The sequence below is a fragment of the Octopus sinensis genome, linkage group LG13 (genome assembly GCF_006345805.1).
Source record: "Octopus sinensis linkage group LG13, ASM634580v1, whole genome shotgun sequence".
In the NCBI taxonomy this organism is placed as follows: Eukaryota; Metazoa; Mollusca; class Cephalopoda; order Octopoda; family Octopodidae; genus Octopus; species Octopus sinensis.
The window spans coordinates 26875254-26894469 of NC_043009.1; the positions used below are offsets into that span (position 1 = coordinate 26875254).

Here is a 19216-nt window from a genome sequence, read left to right on the forward strand (position 1 = left end):
GCTTTTGCTACCATTTTTGCACGTGAAATTTTCTCCTAATGGCAATGTCGAACCGTGTTCATGTGTTCGATTGCTGCAGAACAACTGTCTGTGTATTCAACACACGTGATCCTCTCTGTTGTGAGCTCCATATTTCAACGCGTGTCATATTTTCCTTTGTCAGATACGACTTCGCGTTTTCTTTTATTCTCGTCCTTTGTCTCCTGACATTTTTTCTAGTTGGAGGACGTTATCCTATTTACTCAAGACGACGTGCGGAATTTTCTTCTCGCAGAAGATGCGCCACATCACTCTGCCCATCATGGCTGTCCTGAGAAGTGGTTTGCCCAGCTTGGAGAATTACTCATTGATGACATACAGACACTAGGACTTCATTTCACATTTCACGAAAGTACCTCTTGTTTTTTCTTGTCTGCGACGGTTGACATCGGACAAGCTAAAGGTAGCTCAAATTTAAACATATGCACCTACTTGGTCTTATTCGGCCATACACGAGACCATAGGCATCACATTTACACACGGCAAGCATAAAAGGTTCCGCAGACTTCCGACCAGTTGGGGATTTCAGACGCCTCAATGCCATCACTATCCCTGACCGCTATCCCTTACCACACCTTCAGGATTTTTCATCTGCTTTATACGGTTGCGCCGTTTTTTTTACAAGAATGACCTGAAACATGCATACCATCATATGCCAGGTAACTCAGCAGACATCCCGAAAAAGGCTGCGACCACTCCATTTGGCTCGTTCGAGTTCGAGTTCTTATCCATGCCGCCAGCACTTTCCAGCGGTTTATTGATGAAGTCGTTCGTGGGATGGATTTCGTTTTTGCATGCATGGACGACCTTATCATTGCCAGTGACACAGCTGACTATCATCATCAACACCTATCTCAATTGCTCCAGCGTCTCCGGTCGTACAATATCAAGGTTAACCCTGCAAAGTGTGTGTTTGGTACAATGTCATTAGAGTTCCTGGAACATCTTATAGACTCTGAAGGTCTATATGTTTGTGTGTGTGTCTATATATGTGTGTGTGTGTGTCTATATGTGTGTGTGTGTCTATATATATGTGTGTGTGTGTGTCTGTGTTTGACCCCATCACTGCTTGATAACCGGTGTTGGTGTGTTTACGGCCCTGTAACTTAGCGGTTCGGGCAAAGAGGTCGATAGAATAAATACTAATATTTCTTCAAGGCGGTGCCCCACCATGGCCGCTGTCTAACGACTAAAACAAATAAAAGATAAAAGATATGTGTGTGTATGTATACGTGCGTGGTGTGTGAGTACCTTCGTGTTTGTAACCCCTCCCTAACACTCGACAACTGGTAGTGGGTTGTTCAAGTCGTCGTCACATAGCGGTTCGACAAAATAACCGATAGAATAAGCACAGGGCTTAGAAAAATATGAAACAAAATAAAAGATATAGGGTTCGATTCGTTCGGTTGAAGCTCTTCAGGGCGGCACCTTAGCATGGTCGCAATCAAATAACTGAAGTAAATAAATGAGCGCCGCCTGTCCCGTGCAACGCCGGGTAACAAAACTTTTTTTTTATTTTTTATTTTTTATTTTACTTAAATAGATATTTACTAGTAAGTAGTAAATAGTTCATTTCTATCAGGACAAAATCGCTTTCATTGTATAGTGCTCAGGTGCTCTGAAACTCGCCGGGAAAAAAAGTAAAAAAGAGGGATAGGAAGGAACAATATAGACAAGTGAAAGAAAACTCAGTGAAAACGGAATGTGTACGGACAAGTTAACACTGTAAAAAAAAAAAAAAAGCAAAAACAAAAAACATGGAAACCAGACCGAACTTCCAGATGAAAGAAAAGGTTACATATACCCATTAGCGTAGCTGAAGTGTACGCCACCCGGGGCGGTCTTTCAATTTGCCCCCCCTCCCACCCGCCCACAAATTACGTTTTGCCTACAGCAGACCTAAAACTGGTGCCACCCCGGGCGGACCGCCTCCTCAACGCCTCCTCTAGCTACGCAAGTACATAGACCCAACATATATTCTATATGTACAATTAAATCGTTTATATGTCATATGCATCAAATAACTCGTTTACGCACATACACGCACGCTCTTGCTCGCCTTTTCTCTCTGCCTGTCTCTCTCTCTCTCTCTCTGTCTGTCTCTCTCTCTCTCTCATACACACAAACATACGCAGACGGATGAAAGCGTTATTAAACAACAGCAGTCTTTCTACAATCGGTCTCATAAGTTCGCTGAAGGTGTACGACGAAGCGTCATCGAATTTTAAAACAAAAGAAGTTAGGCTCACCGACACAGGTACTCTTCCGTACTCTTTTATTATTATTATTATTATTATTATTATTATTATTATTATTCGTTCGTAATACAGTATAGGCAAAAATGCACCGGATTCATAGTCATCTGTCAAGTCACAAGGACCTCAGACAGATAATACTTTCCTTATACTATTATTATTATTATTATTATTATTATTATTATTATTATATTATTATTATTATTATCATTATTATTATTTTCATTTTCATTATTTGTTTATGACGAGGTTTTCCCATTTTCAGCCATCGGACATGCGGCGTCTTGGGGTTGCGCTATCAACAGTTTCCCTTACGTTTAATCGGTTATATCGATCACAGTATTGATTGTATCGCGCTCTGTACAACACACACACACACACACACAAAACCAAACGCATCCTTTAATATAATTTTCCACAGCATTTAAGTGACCGAAATCAAGACATTTCCACTCAACGGGGCACCAGTCTACCACACCGTTTCTCATTTACAGTTGGAACAAGGTGAAATTAAGTGTTCTGCTCAAGTATAAAATCGCTACCTGTATGATTTTTATTTCACGCTGGCCACTTGATAAAAAACATTTCAGTGATTTTATCCTTAACCTGTATAATATATATATATATATATATATATATATATATATATATAGTACACATGTTGGTATTGACACACACACGTACATACATACAAAGTAATCTCGCTTTAAAAAACCTTCCTCGGCTTGGATTTCCCGTTAGCCCTTAAACTCTTCACGCAAGAAGAATCATGGGGAGGTAACCAAACCACTAAAATCGGGTGAGAAATTTAGAAATTTACTTTAAATAAGTTTCATTTGAAATGAAATCGACTCGAGCGTTATCACACGATAATACTGGCTACTAATTAACGAAACTATGTTGATTATTATTTATAGTTTAGATAATTGGTTTTGATATTTATCAGTGATGGATCTATTTCAAGTAAGAAATATTTTTAATGATAATTTTCAATTGGCCGAAGTGTTTATTTTTATGACGTTCACCACTGCAAATAATCCATTATCCGAAGTTTTGCTATCATTTTTTTTTTTTTTGGAAACTAAAATTAAAAACTAGTGTTTTACAGAGGATTATGAAAGGAGATTCCAGCCGCGAAATGTTTTTCCCACGAGAGTTTCGGACCCCAGTTATGAACTCATTTGCATACAGCCAATCAGAGCTCATCTATCAAACTAATTTATGAACGCATTACAAGTGATGGGCGCTAAGATAAGGTCACTTGGGTAAGGAATGGCCGGGCTTCTTTTCTCTTTTAAGAACGCTTATTGTTCTTGTTCTTGTTTCAACCTTGCCTGCCTCTGCGTATTTGTGTTGTTTACTTTGTAAAATAGTAAGAGGTGAGGGTTGCTAGCATATCACCCTCAAACCACATTTTCCCCATCCACATCTCTACCATATGGGGCCCTAACAAAATCCGATAATAGGTATAGATGCAAATCCATCTAGGCATAACTTGGCGATCGGTCGACTTACAACACCGCTCTTCGTCTTGAGCTTACTTGGTAGAGTGTGTTTGTTAACTTGACAACAAGGCCAAGGTGAGCTCTGATTGGCGGTATGCAAGTGAGTTCATTACTGGGGTCCGGAACTCTTGTGGGAAAAAAATTTTGCATGCCGGCCAAATTTCGAATATCTTTTATTTTATCTCGTGGAAAGGTTATGAAAGTATGGATCGACTCACGCAGTTTTAGTTAAGAATTTGAGATAAGATTTGTTTACACACACACACACACACACACACACACACACACACACACACACACACACACACACACACACACACACACACACACACACACACACACACACACACACACACACAATACTGGGTGGTGCTTCAGTTTATTAATACACGTTGCTAAAACGAATTAAGACTGACCAATTTAGTTCTATCCAGGTTTGTGTGTAGTATAAATAGCAGCAACTGTTCTTTTTGTGGTTAGAAAAGATGAGTGACTTCTGATGAAGCAATAACCAGCACCGAAATTACGAAAACCAATATTCATTGTCAGTTATATGAGAGAGAGAGAGAGAGAGAGAGAGAGAGAGAGAGAGAGAGAGAGAGAGAGAGAGAGAGAGAGAGAGAGAGAGAGAGAGAGAGCGAATTATTTTTCCTTCCCTTGTAATACTAAAAATATGTAGGTCTTAATTAACGATCTATCGTGAGGTGAATTTAGCTTGTAATATATTATGCTGTAAGTCCCTTAGAGGTTTATTTATTCATTTATATTTACCTAATGAATTATAAGCTATTATTTATAGCTGATTTCGTCTCGAAATATATCATTTATAAAAAAATTATTTACGTATATCTCGATGCTTCTTGCTTTGAAGGTTAACATGCACTTGAGGTGTTAAAAATAAAATGAAAGGTAATTGACCGGAAGTGACATCCAATAATTTCATGTCAAGAAATCTCTGAACCACGACCTATGTAAAGAGCATAGAAATATTTTCATTTTATAAGAGATGAAAATAGTCGCACGTTGCGTATAGTACATTGGAACGGTGTACTTCAGTTGCTATTTCTAAATACGGTTACCCATCGTCATATCGCGGTTCACCTATCGCGGTTAATTATTTAAGCTTACGTCAATTCCTCTGTGGTGTTGCTTTGCGTTTATAATGAAATGAATATATACAAATTATAAAAATAATAATAAAAAATATAGAGAACAATTCTGTTTCTACTTAGCGGATTTTCACCGATCGTGGGGCGGGGAGTTTAGAACGTAACATTCACCATTGTTCTAGTAATTACTGCACTTCAGATATTACTAGAAAGTACATCACAAATAGGTGCCTTAAAAATAAGGCGGCGAGCTGGCATTTCGGTGGCACATGTGGTATTTCGTTCTGAGTTCAAATTCCACCGAGGTCGACTTTACCTTTCATCCTTTCAGGGTCGATAAATTAAGTACCAGTTACGCACTGGGTCTATGTAATCGACTTAATCCGTTTGTCTGTCGTTTGTCCTCTCTATGTTTAGCCCCTTGTGGGCAAAAAGAAAAAAGAAATAGGTGCCTTAATTTTACTAACAAAACTCTCTCAGTATGCCAATCGACGGTTCCCGCCTACCAAATCCACTCACAAAGCTTTGGTCGCCCCGATGTTATTGTAGAATACACTTGCCCAAGGTGTCACGCAAACTGCTTACCTCTCAGCCACGCCTACGCCTCATGGATATTTTTGTAATGAAATTTTCTACATGGTATAACAATGGAGTTCTGTTTGTAAAATTATAGATTTCACCAGTTTTTTGAAATTTTCTCCTTATGCGATTATGGGATGTCACTGTTTTAACTTAGAGTCAATTTACTTTTTTGTCAAACCTTTAAACCACGTGCTGATCCCAGTTGAGTTTTAAATGTAAGCAGAAAATATGCCTATTAAAAACACTCCCTCGTAAATCTCACGATTGCAAGTTTGTAGTTTCGATTCTCGAACCGGGCGATGCGTTTGGACTTTTGAGCAGAACACTTAATTTCACCTTGTTCCAACTGTAAATGAGAAACGGTGTGGTAGACTGGTGCCCCGTTGAGTGGAAATGTCTTGATTTCGGTCACTTAAATGCTGTGGAAAACAGGTAACTGACCCAATGAGTCCAAGCACCCGCGACAGTAGTATCCAAGGGTTGATCATGATGTCACTAGTGTAGTTGGAGTGTGTGCGCCCGGGGCGGGCCTTCTGTTTGCCGCCCCCGTACCCCACTTAAAAAACACATTTTGCCTACAGCAGACCCAAAAGTGCCGCCCCTTTAAAGGTATCGCGCGGGGCGGACTGCCCCTGCCGCCCCTCTAGCTTCGCTAGTGGATGATGATGATGATGATAATGATAATGTAAATCTACCGGCATAGCTACACAAATGTGCCAGATTACGATTATTGGAATTCAGAGTGAAAAAAAGAAATAAATAATAAGTGGGCGTGCACACAAGGTGGCAAGCTGGTAGAATCGTTAGCACGCCGGGCGAAATACTTAGCAGTATTTCGTCTGCCGTTACGTTCTGAGTTCAAATTCTGCCGAGGTCGACTTTGCCTTTCATCCTTTCGGGGTCGATAAATTAAGTACCAGTTACGCGCTGGGGTTGATCTAATCGACTTAATCCCTTTGTCTGTCCTTGTTTGTCCCCTCTATGTTTAGCCCCTTGTGGGCAATAAAGAAATAAGAATCGTTACTGCCCCGGACAAAATGCTTAGCGGCATTTCTGAGTTCAAATTCCGCTGAGGTCGACTTTGCCTTTCATTTCATCTTTTGGCCCCGATAAAATAAGTAGCAGTTGAACATTTGGGGCTCAACGTAATCGACTTACCCGCCCCCACCACCGTAATTGTTACCCTTGTGTTAAACTCTGAAATCAGTATGTATGTGTGCGCGTCCGCTAGTTTTATTTTCCACATTAAATTTCGACATAATCGGAATGTATACCATCTGAAAGATATCTATACAAAATTTCATTAAAAAATATTAATTTTCCTTAAAGTTATAAAGGAACAAAATCAGGAGTGGCTGTGTGGTAAGTAGCTTGCTAACCAACCACATGGTTCCGGGTTCAGTCCCACTGCGTGGCATCTTGGGCAAGTGTCTTCTGCTATAGCCCCGTGCCGACCAATGCCTTGTGAGTGGATTTGGTAGACGGAAACTGAAAGAAGCCTGTCGTATATATGTATATATATATATATATATATATATAAGTGTGTGTGTATATGTTTGTGTGTCTGTGTTTGTCCCCCTAACATTGCTTGACAACCGATGCTGGTGTGTTTACGTCCCCGTCACTTAGCGGTTCGGCAAAAGAGACCGATAGAATAAGTACTGGGCTTCCAAAGAATAAGTCCCGGGGTCGATTTGCTCAACTAAAGGCGGTGCTCCAGCATGGTCGTAGTCAAATGACTGAAACAAGTAAAAGAGTAAAGGGGATGGGACACACATTTGTATATATATATATATGAATCGATCTTACAAATGTATTTATTTAATTCTAACATAGTAACACGGCCTTATAGTTTTGAGAATTAATAGATTAATTATATCAATTCAATTGCTTGACAAACACCTAATGTTATCAACTCCGGATTACAAAGTATTTATTTCAAATATTTTTTGTTGGCCGTCCTCGTTTTTAACCCGGCGCTCTTTTAATCTAATGTTATTATTGTTATATAATATTTTTTCTTTTTTGCTCCAATTAATAGTATCAATTATGACTTTTTCGGCAATCTTTCGTCTCTAGTAGACCTTTCCGTCGATTTCCGTAAAAAACATTTTTTTTTTACGTATGGGCTTGCGGGAACTTTTGAAGTTCACACACACACACACACACACATGTACATCAATGCTTCCCATGCTTCAAAAGAACTTCAAAAGAACTTCCCTCGTCATACAATCGCTTTCTCTTAGTCTCTTTCGCTCTCATTACTTCAAAAGTTCCCGCAAGCCCATATGTAAAAAAAAATTTTTTTTACGGAAATCGACGTAACATCGCCCTTTTTTCTCAATTAATCCCAAAATATAAGTGTGTGTGTGTGTTTGTGTGCATATTTTTTTCCTAAATTATGTTTTTTCCAATATATCCTCTTTTGGAAAAAAAATTTTAGGGTGTAAGTTGAAGGAGATTATGGCTGCTGTTTCTAGCATATAGAATGCCCGCGTAAAGGTTCCGTACATGATTTGTGCGCGCATATGCATATGCGCGCGTGAGTGTGTGACCAAAGAACTAATATGGAGATATGCTACAAATTTAGGTATTTAACCAATCCCATAACTTGACAGTTATATTTACAACGATGTCAATATTTACACCATGCCCGCGTGCGAGTATGCGCACGTACACACACACACACACACACACACACACACACACATACACACACACACACACACACACACACACACACACACATACACGTCTCGCTGAAACGAATCATGATGGGGCCGTGAGAATTTCGAGAGGTGTGCGGTGATCATTCTGACACTCGCATAAGCATATGTGCGCATGAGTAAAAGAGTGGGTGGTTATGTGTGTGAGTATGTGTGCGTGTATGTGTGTGTGTGTTTGTGTGCGAACGTGTGTAGTGTGTGCGCACGCGCGCGTGTGTATACTCTTACTCTTTTACTTGTTTCAGCCATTTGACTGCGGCCATGCTGCAGCACCGCCTTTTAGTCGAGCAAATCGACCCCGGGACTTATTCTTTGTAAGCCCAGTACTTATTCCATCGGTCTCTTTTTGCTAAGTGACGGGGACGTAAACACACCAGCATCGGTTGTCAAGCAATGCTAGGGGGACAAACAAAGACACACAAACACACACACACACACACACACACACACACACACATACATATATATATATATATATATATATATATATATATATATATATATATATATATGTATATATATATATATACGACAGGCTTCTTTCAGTTTCCGTCTACCAAATCCACTCACAAGGCATTGGTCGGCCCGGGGCTATAGCATAGGACACTTGGGACTAAAACCGGAACCATGTGGTTGGTTAGCAAGCTACTTACCACACAGCCACTCCTGCGCCTATGGATATATGGATATATAATTATATAAATGTACATATGTAGTGTGCGTATGTATATATAAATGTATGCATATGTATGTCAGTGTATATGTGTTTATGTATGTGTATGTATAGGGTTAGTGTTCGGGTTGGGGTTTTAGGCGCAGGAGTGGCTCTTGGTAAGCAAGCTGCTTACCAAGCATGCTTCATGGTTCTGGGCCGACCAAAGCCTTGTGAGTGGATTTGGTAGACAGAAACTGAAAGTAGCCCGTCGTATATATGCATATATGCATATATATATATATATATATATATATATATATATATATATATATATATATTATATATATATATATATATATATATATATATATATACACGCACATGTGACCGCGTGTGTACCGTTGGCGATTTTTTTCCCTCTGTCTTCCCTTCTCTGGATCTTTCCTTCTCCTATGTTTCCGACGAAGAGCTCCGCGCGAAACGTTAAACTCTTCTTCTTTCCTGAGCGTCCAATAATACTATATTTGTTCCACGTCCTCGCGTTGTTGTGTTTTTTTGTGCTTTCTTGTTTGGATTAACTATATATATATATATATATATATATATATAAATATATATATATATCTGTATGTATGTGTGTGTGTGTATATGTTTGTGTGTCTCTGTACCCCCAACATCGCTTGACAACCGATGCTGGTGTGTTTACGTCCCCGTAATCAGCGGTTCGGCAAAAGTCACCGATAGAATAAGTACTAGGCTTACAAAGAATAAGTCCTGGGGTCGATTTGCTCGACTAAAGGCGGTGCTCCACATGGCCGCAGTCAAATGACTGAAACAAATAAGAGGGTAAGAGAGTAAGAGATTATACACACACATACATGGCAACGTGGTTTTTATACTTTGTAATCAACAAGAAAGTCATAGAAATGCACGGTACTTATCAAACCGTGTTTTGATTAAGTGCATATGTACGGAACCTTTGATCCTTGAGTCACTTTCTGTCGATTAATCTGCCGTTCAAAGGGAAAAAGATCCTGTCGTTGTTCTCTGTGCACAACACGGTTCGTTATCTGTGGTTAATCCTTGCATGCTTTGGAGGAGCGCTATTCTCCTTTTCAATTCACAATGCGAGGTGGGAAGGCTGATAGCGTCTAATCTTCTTCACTATCATGACGTACCATAAACGTAATTCCTTTCACTCGCTTTTACACAATGTCTTTCGATTCAACTATTACTCTTTGACTCTTTTACTTGTTTCAGTCATTTGACTGTGGCCATGCTGGAGCACCGCCTTTACTCGAGCAAATCGACTCCAGGACTTATTCTTTGCAAGCCTAGTACCTTATTCTATGGGTCAGTTTTGCCGAACCGCTAAGTTACGGGGACGTAAACACACCAGCATCGGTTGTCAAGCGATGTTGGGGGGACAAACACAGACACACAAACACACACACACACACTCACACACACACACACATACATACGATGGGCTTCTTTCAGTGTCCGTCTACCAAATCCACTCACAAGGCTTTGGTCGGTCCGAGGCTATAGTAGAAGACACTTGCCCAAGGTGCTACGCAGTGGGACTGAACCCGGAACCATGTGGTTGGTAAGCAAGCTACTTACCACAGCCTAAATTGTTTATATTTAATTTCTACTCTGTGGCCAACCCCCACTTTCAGCCAATAATACACCGTTATTTTTGAAAAACTAATTACCCAATCAGATTTAAATGCTTAATCGTTGATATTTGCAAGTTATCAAATTTCATTATTCTCTATCATGACAACCATCTGGTGAACAGTCACGTGAAACTGAGTAAGTGTTTGTGAAGTTTTTTCGGCTTTAATAAAATAGTATACATTAAGACTGGTCCTCCTTCGGTGTCGACGACGAGCGTTCTAGTTGATCCGATCAACGGAACAACCTGCTCGTGAAATTAATGTACAAGTGGTTGAGCACTCCACAGACATGCGGGGCCTTAATGTAATTCCCAGGAAGATTCAGCGTGACACAGAATGTGATAAAGCTGGCCCTTTGAAATACAGGTAGTGCTCATATTTGTTAGCTGAGTGCACTGGAGCAACGTGAAATAATGTGTCTTGCTCAAGGTCACAACGCGCCGCCGGGAATCGAACACACGACTTCACGATCATGAGTCAAATATCTCAACCACTAAGCCACGCGCCTTCACATACATACATACATACATACATACATACACACGCGCAAGCACACACATATATACATGTATATGCATACAACTAAGTACACATCTATTTATCTGTCTGTCTGCCCGTCTGTCTCGCTGTGTATGTATATATACATACATACACACATACATGCATGCACACATACATGCATGCACACACACACACACACACACACACACACACACACACACACACACACACACACACTCATATTATTACCGAAATGAGATGGTCAATCCTCATTACACACCTTGGTATTTTGGGCTTCAAACAAAGTTTTAAATTTTGATTCACCCGAAGAAAACAGTTTTTTTACATGTTGTAATCGAATTATTTATCAATAAAAAAAACGCGTTTAAACCAGTTTTAGTGAACCTCAGCCCATCTCTCTCTCTCTCTCTCTCTCTCTCTCCGTATATGTATGTATGTATGTATGTATGTATGTATGCGTGTGTGTGTGTGTATGTATGTATGTATGAGTTTTATTAAAGCAACCGAATAATTGTCACATATATTAGATAAATTCCTCTATTTACATAATATCGAAGTCTCATTCATTCATTATATATATATATATATATATATATATGCTATAATAAATGTATGTATGTATGTATGCATGTATGTGTATATATATATATATCTCATCTCCCCCTCCCCCCTCCACTCACCTCATCTCACCCCACCCCTCCTTCTTTCCTTCTCCCCCTCTCCCCCTCCTCACTCTCACCTTCCCCCTTCTCCCTCCCCTCATCTCTCCTCTCCTCCCCTCCCCTCTCCCCCTCATCTCCTCTCTCTACACTACACCATACGACATTTCACATCACATCATACATACATACACACGTCCAGACCTCTCATACGCACTACATACTCTCTCATACACACACACACCCTTATGTTGGGGCGTGGTCATTTGACCCTGTTATCTCCCCTATTCTCGCTCTTGCGTCTCACGTTTGACTTCTGGCCGGAATCAGATTGCCATGTTGATTCGCTTGTTTGATTCTCCTTGTTTCTCTCCGTGTTTCTTTTCTGTGTATCTTTCTGTTGAAGAGCGTAGGCTCGAAACGTAAAAGACTTGGGATCTTTTCTTTTTGAAGGCCAGATTTTCCTAGTTAACTAAAAAATTTGAAACTTCGTATACTGGTAGAATGTGTCAAAAGAAAACATTATTGTAAACAAAATTGAAAACAAAATTGTAATTCGTAACTTTAACGTAGTTTAATTTTAAGAATTTTAACCAATGAAATCGCAGCATTCGAGCTCAAATTATTTACCTCTTCTTCTGTCTTCTACATGTGCTAGAAATAACAGCTATATCTCTTAAATCGATTAATTTCGTCGCCCAATAAACATATTAACGATATTATTTGAATATTTTCTTTCTTTTTTTTTTACCGAAAAGGCTTCTTCCATGGTTTTGAAGGGCCAGAAACAACAAAAACAAAACAATAATATGCCTAAATCGGTCTCGAGTTTGCGGGTGGAGTGTTAGTAGTATTGTAAAAATTTGCGAAATATTTTTTCATAAAATGATGCCCCCAGCTTGTCGGAAGCTGTGATATAAATTGGGAAAAAAATCCTCGACACCAGTGCGTAATTGGTACTTAATTTATCGACCCCGAAACGATGAAACATTGATCCCACCTTCTGTGCAAATTTGTTGCGGCAAGTGGCAAAACACGAACGTGTATTTTTGCTTGTGTGCGTATGTGTGTGTATGTATATGTCCGTTTGTATGTGTGTGTACGCTTATATATTAATTACTATGTGCTTGTGCAAATGTGCGTGTGTGTGTGTCGTGTGTGTCGTGCGTCTGCTATATTTCTTTATCAATATCGATAACGCAGCAATGTTGGGATTTCATTGGTTAAAATTCGAAGATATTGGGATTTCATTGGTTAAAATTCGTAAAAATTAAACTACATTTAAGTTACAAATTACAATTTTGTTTTCAATTTTGTTTACAATAATGTTTTCTTTTGACACATTCTACCAGTATACAAAGTTTCAAATTTTTTTAGTTAACTAGGAAAATCTGGCCTTCAAAAAGAAAAGATCCAAGACTTGTTTTATTTATATTCCTGAGCGCCATACTAATACAATTGTTTGTTTGTATCCCACCTGCCTTCGTCTTTTGTTTATTTTCATAAAGCTTCCCGTTATATATATATATATATATATATTGTTGTTTTGTGACCCCTTCGGTCATGAATGACCAAGGGATTGCACCTAGATAGTTACCCTCCCAGGCACAAGTCTGGGCAAGGTTGTTTATGGAAGACCAGCAGTCGCCCACGCATGCCAGCCTCCCCTCTCCACACCACCGATGTTATCCAGTGACGTCGCATCTCATTTGTTTAATGTGCAAGTGGCTGAGCACTCCATAGATACGTGTACCCTTAACGTAGTTCTCGGGGAGATTCAGCGTGACACAGAGTGTGACAAGGCTGGCCCTTTGAAATACAGGTACAACAGAAACAGGAAGAAAGAGTGAGAGAAAGTTGTGGTGAAGGAGTACAGCAGGGTTCGTCACCCTCCTCCTGTCGGAGCCTCGTGCAGCTTTTAGGTCTTTTTGCTCAATAAACACTCACAATGCCCGGTCTGGGAATCGAAACCGCGATCCTACGACTGCGAGTCCGCTGCTCTAACCACTGGGTCATTGCACCTCCACACACACGCACACACACACACACACACACACACACACACACACACACACACACACACACACATACATACATACATACATACACGAAAGAAAATTCAGAAAATGGAGATGTAACATTAGCATAATTTATTAACTTCAAAACGTCCCACATATTCTCCTCCAGTCTATTTTTAGCCTTCCCTCTCGTCTTCATTGTTTACGTTCTTATCATTCATAACCTAGTTTCATTTGCCCCCTTATTACAGTGAAGGAAAATTTGATAACTTTAGAAGTATTTGACAATCTGATAAACGTATACCATTATCTCACGTTCATGAGATACCCTTGCCACTCAGCGTTCCATACAAATAGACCAAATATAACAGTGTCGATAAATGGTGGTGCGTGGTATTATTGGTGGTAATGGAAGATGAGTAGGTAGTTTTATTGGTGGTAATGGGAGATGAGTAGGTAGTTTTATTGGTGGTAATGGGAGATGAGTAGGTAGTTTCAGTAGGGAGACGTTCACCTTATCAGAGGAAATATACTGTCGTTTGAAATACGATATTCCAATGTTGCGCATAAGCATCAACTAATACCCCTGATATTAAATGACGTCCTAACACAAACTGTATACAAATTAGTAACCTCCAGGTCATGAAGCTACTGAATATATAAGCAAATTGTCAGCTTGTTTCTCTAGGATTGATCAAATTGATGTAGATGCGTCTGATGAGAATCCAATAAGATTCGAAAATCAATGGAGGTTGTTCATCATTTTTTCCACTCTGCGGAGATTAGCTAAACTAGCCCTGTTCATGAATCTTATATGGGTTATATATGTATGAAATTCTCGGCCCTTGAGTCTCTCTGTTACTTCTTACGGTTATTAATATAATAGGAACTCTATTGGGTCTGTTCAGTTTGGCTCACAGATTTTTTAATTAATTTAAAAAAACTAAACTGTTTTAAACTTCGTATACTGGTGTAATTTCTCACGCAGAACACGGTTTACTTTGAACATTTTTGACAAAATTTCGTATTTTAGAAGCTATTTCGTGTTAAATTTGTCGCATTTTGGGTAATTTTAACCAATCAACGACGTGTGTTCAGTTGAAGAAAACTACTGCTATTTGCGATAGTAATCGAAGAGGAACAATATGCAACACAGGCAGTAAACAAAAAACAAAAACAAAAGATAAATAAAAGAGAACAGAGTGGCGACATTTAGTAGCGATGACCCGGAAGTTGTTCCTCTTCGATTACTATCGCAAATAGCAGAAGTTTTCTTCAACTGAACACACGTCGTTGATTGGTTAAAATTACCCAAAGACGACAACTTTAACATGCAATAACTTCGAAAATACGAAATTTTGTCAAAAATGTTCAAAGTAAACCGTGTTCTGCCTGAAAAATTAGACCAGTATACGAAGTTTCAAACTGTTTAGTTAAAAAAATAATTAAAAAATCTGTGAGCCAAACTGAACAGACCCAATAGAGCTCCTATTCTATTAATAACCGTCAGAACAAGGGCTGGAAACATAGGCGTTTTCTGAACATCAGGTTACGTGGATTGGATGTTATTGTTGCTACTGAAACCAAGTTAAGTGGATCAAGAGACTTACTCCCACTCCTAAATTGTTATGGGAAATTTATTTCTTCATACCATACTCTGGGTGGAAGAGTGTCCACAGTTTCATCTGGTCAGCTACAGTGATCACAAGCTTGTGTCCTGTAAGCTCAATATAGAGAGGCCACATAGGCAAGGCTCCGGCTACTGGAAACTCAAAACGTCCCTTTTGGCGAATGAGTACAGGAGCCAGTTTAAGTTGTTAGAGCAGAGAGCATTAACCAATACCATTATAAATAATAAATGGTGGTATGCTCTCAAATGAGGCATAAAATTTGAGTCTATTAGATATAGCATAGGATTAGTGGATAAGGAAACAAAGAAAGAGAGAGCACTAGTTAAGGCCCTAGAAGAGGCAAAGTGGCAGTTGCGAAAGAGGTTATATGGACGACCAGAATGAAAGGATTTACAACCGGCACCTTCATCTCTGGCCCTGCATTGGTAGATTTTTTCATTTTTCATCTGAAAAGGAAAATAGAGCTGGAGAGGAGATGCCTGTCAGCTATTGTGTTTTGGAAAAGATGGAAGAGTAGGGTACGGATGTTACGAATGAAAGTGCCCACATGAATATCCCATAAGAGATTTACCTAACGTATCAGTGGTGGAACGGGGCTTGTGGGGTCGAAGCAGAACCCGTCCCCCACTTCATTGTTTCATGTCTTTGTTTGCTCAGACATTCGATTTACCTTGTCATTAATTTTTTAAAGGTTTTCAACTCTATGTAAATCATCTGAACCCGCCAGATTGTATTGTTCCATCTTTGTTAACTCCTAGAGGGTGATAAAAATTTTCTCTACTGCAAAATTCAATGGCTTTCGAGACGGAACAATGCTTCTACATGCTAATCATTAAAACGTAGGAAAAACGGCTTTGAAGTATTTGTTAAAAGTCGGTACATTCTGAGTTCAAGTCCCATCGAGGTCAGCTTTGCTTTCCCTCCTTTCGGGAATAAGTACTGGGGTCGATTTGAACCACTAACCACGCACAAGTATAAGGTTATGCATGTGTTATCACACAAGATGGCGTTCGAGACGTTTTGTGAGGTCGAACCACTGACTGCGAGATTCCTGTCTTCACTGGCAACTTGCCTAGCAGAGGTAACTGGAGAAGCTCGTGAGGGCGCTTGGTTGTTCCAGCGTATCAGCCTTGCCATCACCCGTGGCAACGCTGCAAGCGTGCTGGCGTGCCACAATAGGCACTAGAGAGGTTTCCCAGCGCCCCAACTTTTCAACCTAAGGTGTTGAATTGTTTTTTTTACTTTTTCTTGTATGTTTTTTCAGTTGTGTTCTCTGTTTCGTTAATTTTTCTGAAAAAAAATTTTTTTTTTTTTTCTAATTCATGCATTTGTTATAGAGTCTAATTACAAGACTGTTCTTTTACCATGTCTTATTGCAAACCGCATTCATAAAGTTCAATAATGTACTCTTAAAAAAAAAAAAAAAATTCAAAACTGATGGGAGATAACTCCCATAAATATTTGTGTGTAGTTGTGCAGTTATGTTTCTTGCGCGCACCGTGAGACTTCAAACAACAATGAAGGGATGCGAAGCAACGATTGAGTCAAGGCCTTAACTAGAATGATTGCGAAGTGAAAATTATTACTTCTAATCATTATATTGAGGGCTTGTAGTGTGGTGATACATTTCCCAAGAACTGGATCTGAAATTCAGCTTTAGTTTAAACCCTCAGTCCCAAATATTTAATGAATTTGATACGCTTCTCGTCTTTTTTCGCTTGTAAAATAGGATGAGGATATTTTTTCGTAAATATATATATCAATATATAGACATATATAAACGTATATACACATAGATTCCTTATGAAACACATCAGTGTTGCAACTTCCGATTTTTTCCGCACGTATAAAGTAGTAAATATCAATTTATACGAATATAAAAACAAATATTTATTTACATTTCCCCCACAAAAAAAAAACAAACAAACAAAAAAATCCCCCAAAACAATGGATATGAAACAATGAATGTTACAGTTTCCTATTTTTCTTAAAATTAATAACAAATTTACATATCTGTTTATCTACATATCAAATTTACATATCTGTTTATATATATATATATATCTGTAAAAAAAAAAACAACAACATTTATTTATAATTTCTTTTCAAAGGATATTTAAAACGAAAGGATAATAGAAGATGCATTTCGACGACGTATTAAGAAAACTTGGGCAGTTCGGACGATATCAGAAGCTGCAGTTTCTTCTCATCTGTTTCCCAGTAATGATATCATCATGGGTTCTCTTCAGTATGGTTTTCGTGATCACCGATCAGCAATTCTACTGCAATGTCCCACCATCCAACGACACGTTTTCATTAAATCGTAACATAAGCCACAGATCTTACGCCCGGATGGTCACTAAGACAAGTAATAAATGCAGCCAATACCTGCCGTCCGATGTGGACCAATATCTCAAGGACCACGACTACAATATATCCGACAAAATGTTAGCCAACGCAAATCTCAGTACTATCGATTGCAGCTATGGGTACATCTATGAAGATCCAAATCCACGAGATACAGTAATTACAGAGGTAAACTATGTATATATTTATATGTGTGTTTACGTATATATACAGTGGGGGCACAATGGCCCAGTGGTTATGGCATCGGACCGGCGGTCGTAGGATCGCGATTTCGATTCCCAGACCGGGCGTTGTGAGTGTTTATTGACGAAAACACGTAAACTTTTCTGTACTCTTTTACCACAACTTTCTGTCACTCTTTCTTCCTGTTTCTGTGTCACACTGAAGGGTACGTTAAGAGTATGCTTGTCTCTGGAGTGCTCAGCCACTTGCATGTTAATTTCACGAGCAGACTGTTCTGTTGATCTGATCAACTGGAACCTTCGTCATCGCAACCGACCGAGTGTCACATATAAACAAAGATATCTATGGTTCTTTTCCTGCTCGATTATTTTTGTTTGTTTGTCCCAGTAGAGGTTTCACTACTGTTCATGTATGTGTGTGTGCAATGGTTTTTGGGTTTCGTTTTGTGTTATTTAGTATTTTATATAAGTGCACGATATTTTTTTTTTTTTTATTACGTGCGAGTGGTTAAGAAGTTCGCTTCGTAACCTCTCGGTCCCAAGGTTGATCCTATCAAGCGGCCTAGTGTTTTAATAATTGTTTACGGTTTTATATAAAGAAAAAAAATAAAGGATCAGGCGTGGCTGTGGGGTAAGTTCCTTTCCGGGTTCAGCCCCATTGCGTGGGACCTTGGGCGAGTGTCTCTTAATATAGTCCCGAGCCGATCAAAGCCTTGTGAATGGATTTGGTAGACAGAAACTGAAAGAAGGCCGTTCTGTGTGTGTGTGTGTGTGAGACCGCTTGACGACCGGTGTTGATGTGTTTACGTTCCCGTAATGTAGCAGTTCGGCAAAACTGACGATGGAATAAATCCCAGACTTTAAAAATAATAAAGTACTGGGGTCGATTCTTTCGAGGCAGTGCTTCAGCATGGCAACACTGTATTGATTGAAACAAGTAAACGATAGAAGATATTTTGAGGTTTTCACGTTCCGAGTTCAAATTCCGCCGAGGCCGTCTTTGCCTTTCATCCTTTCGGGGTCGATAAATTAAGTACCAGTTGCGTACTGGGGTCTATCTAATCGACTGGCCCCCTCCCCCAAAATTTCGGGCCTTGTGCCTAGAGTAGAAAATATTTTGAGGTTTTCGATCACACTGGAGACATCTCAGTGTAATTAGATGTAAACAAAGCAGGGACTTCGCTGTACATTCCAGAATAATGACATAGATTTACTAAATAACTGTTGATAACTAGATTACTAAATAGATAACTAAATAACTGTTATTTATAAATAACTGTTGTA

General features: G+C 39.2%; 1 protein-coding gene across 1 annotated transcript in view; it reads left to right on the top strand.

The window, feature by feature from the left end:
• The first annotated feature begins 2054 nt into the window (after positions 1-2054).
• The window catches only part of LOC115218459 (organic cation transporter protein), a 39214-nt gene continuing 22052 nt past the window's right edge, over positions 2055-19216 (top strand). Inside the window, exons 1-2 of the mRNA XM_029788283.2 lie at positions 2055-2296; positions 17495-17918. Of these exons, the coding sequence (XP_029644143.1) occupies positions 17523-17918 (396 nt within the window). The 5' untranslated portion in view covers positions 2055-2296; positions 17495-17522. The remainder of the gene's footprint in view (positions 2297-17494; positions 17919-19216) is intronic.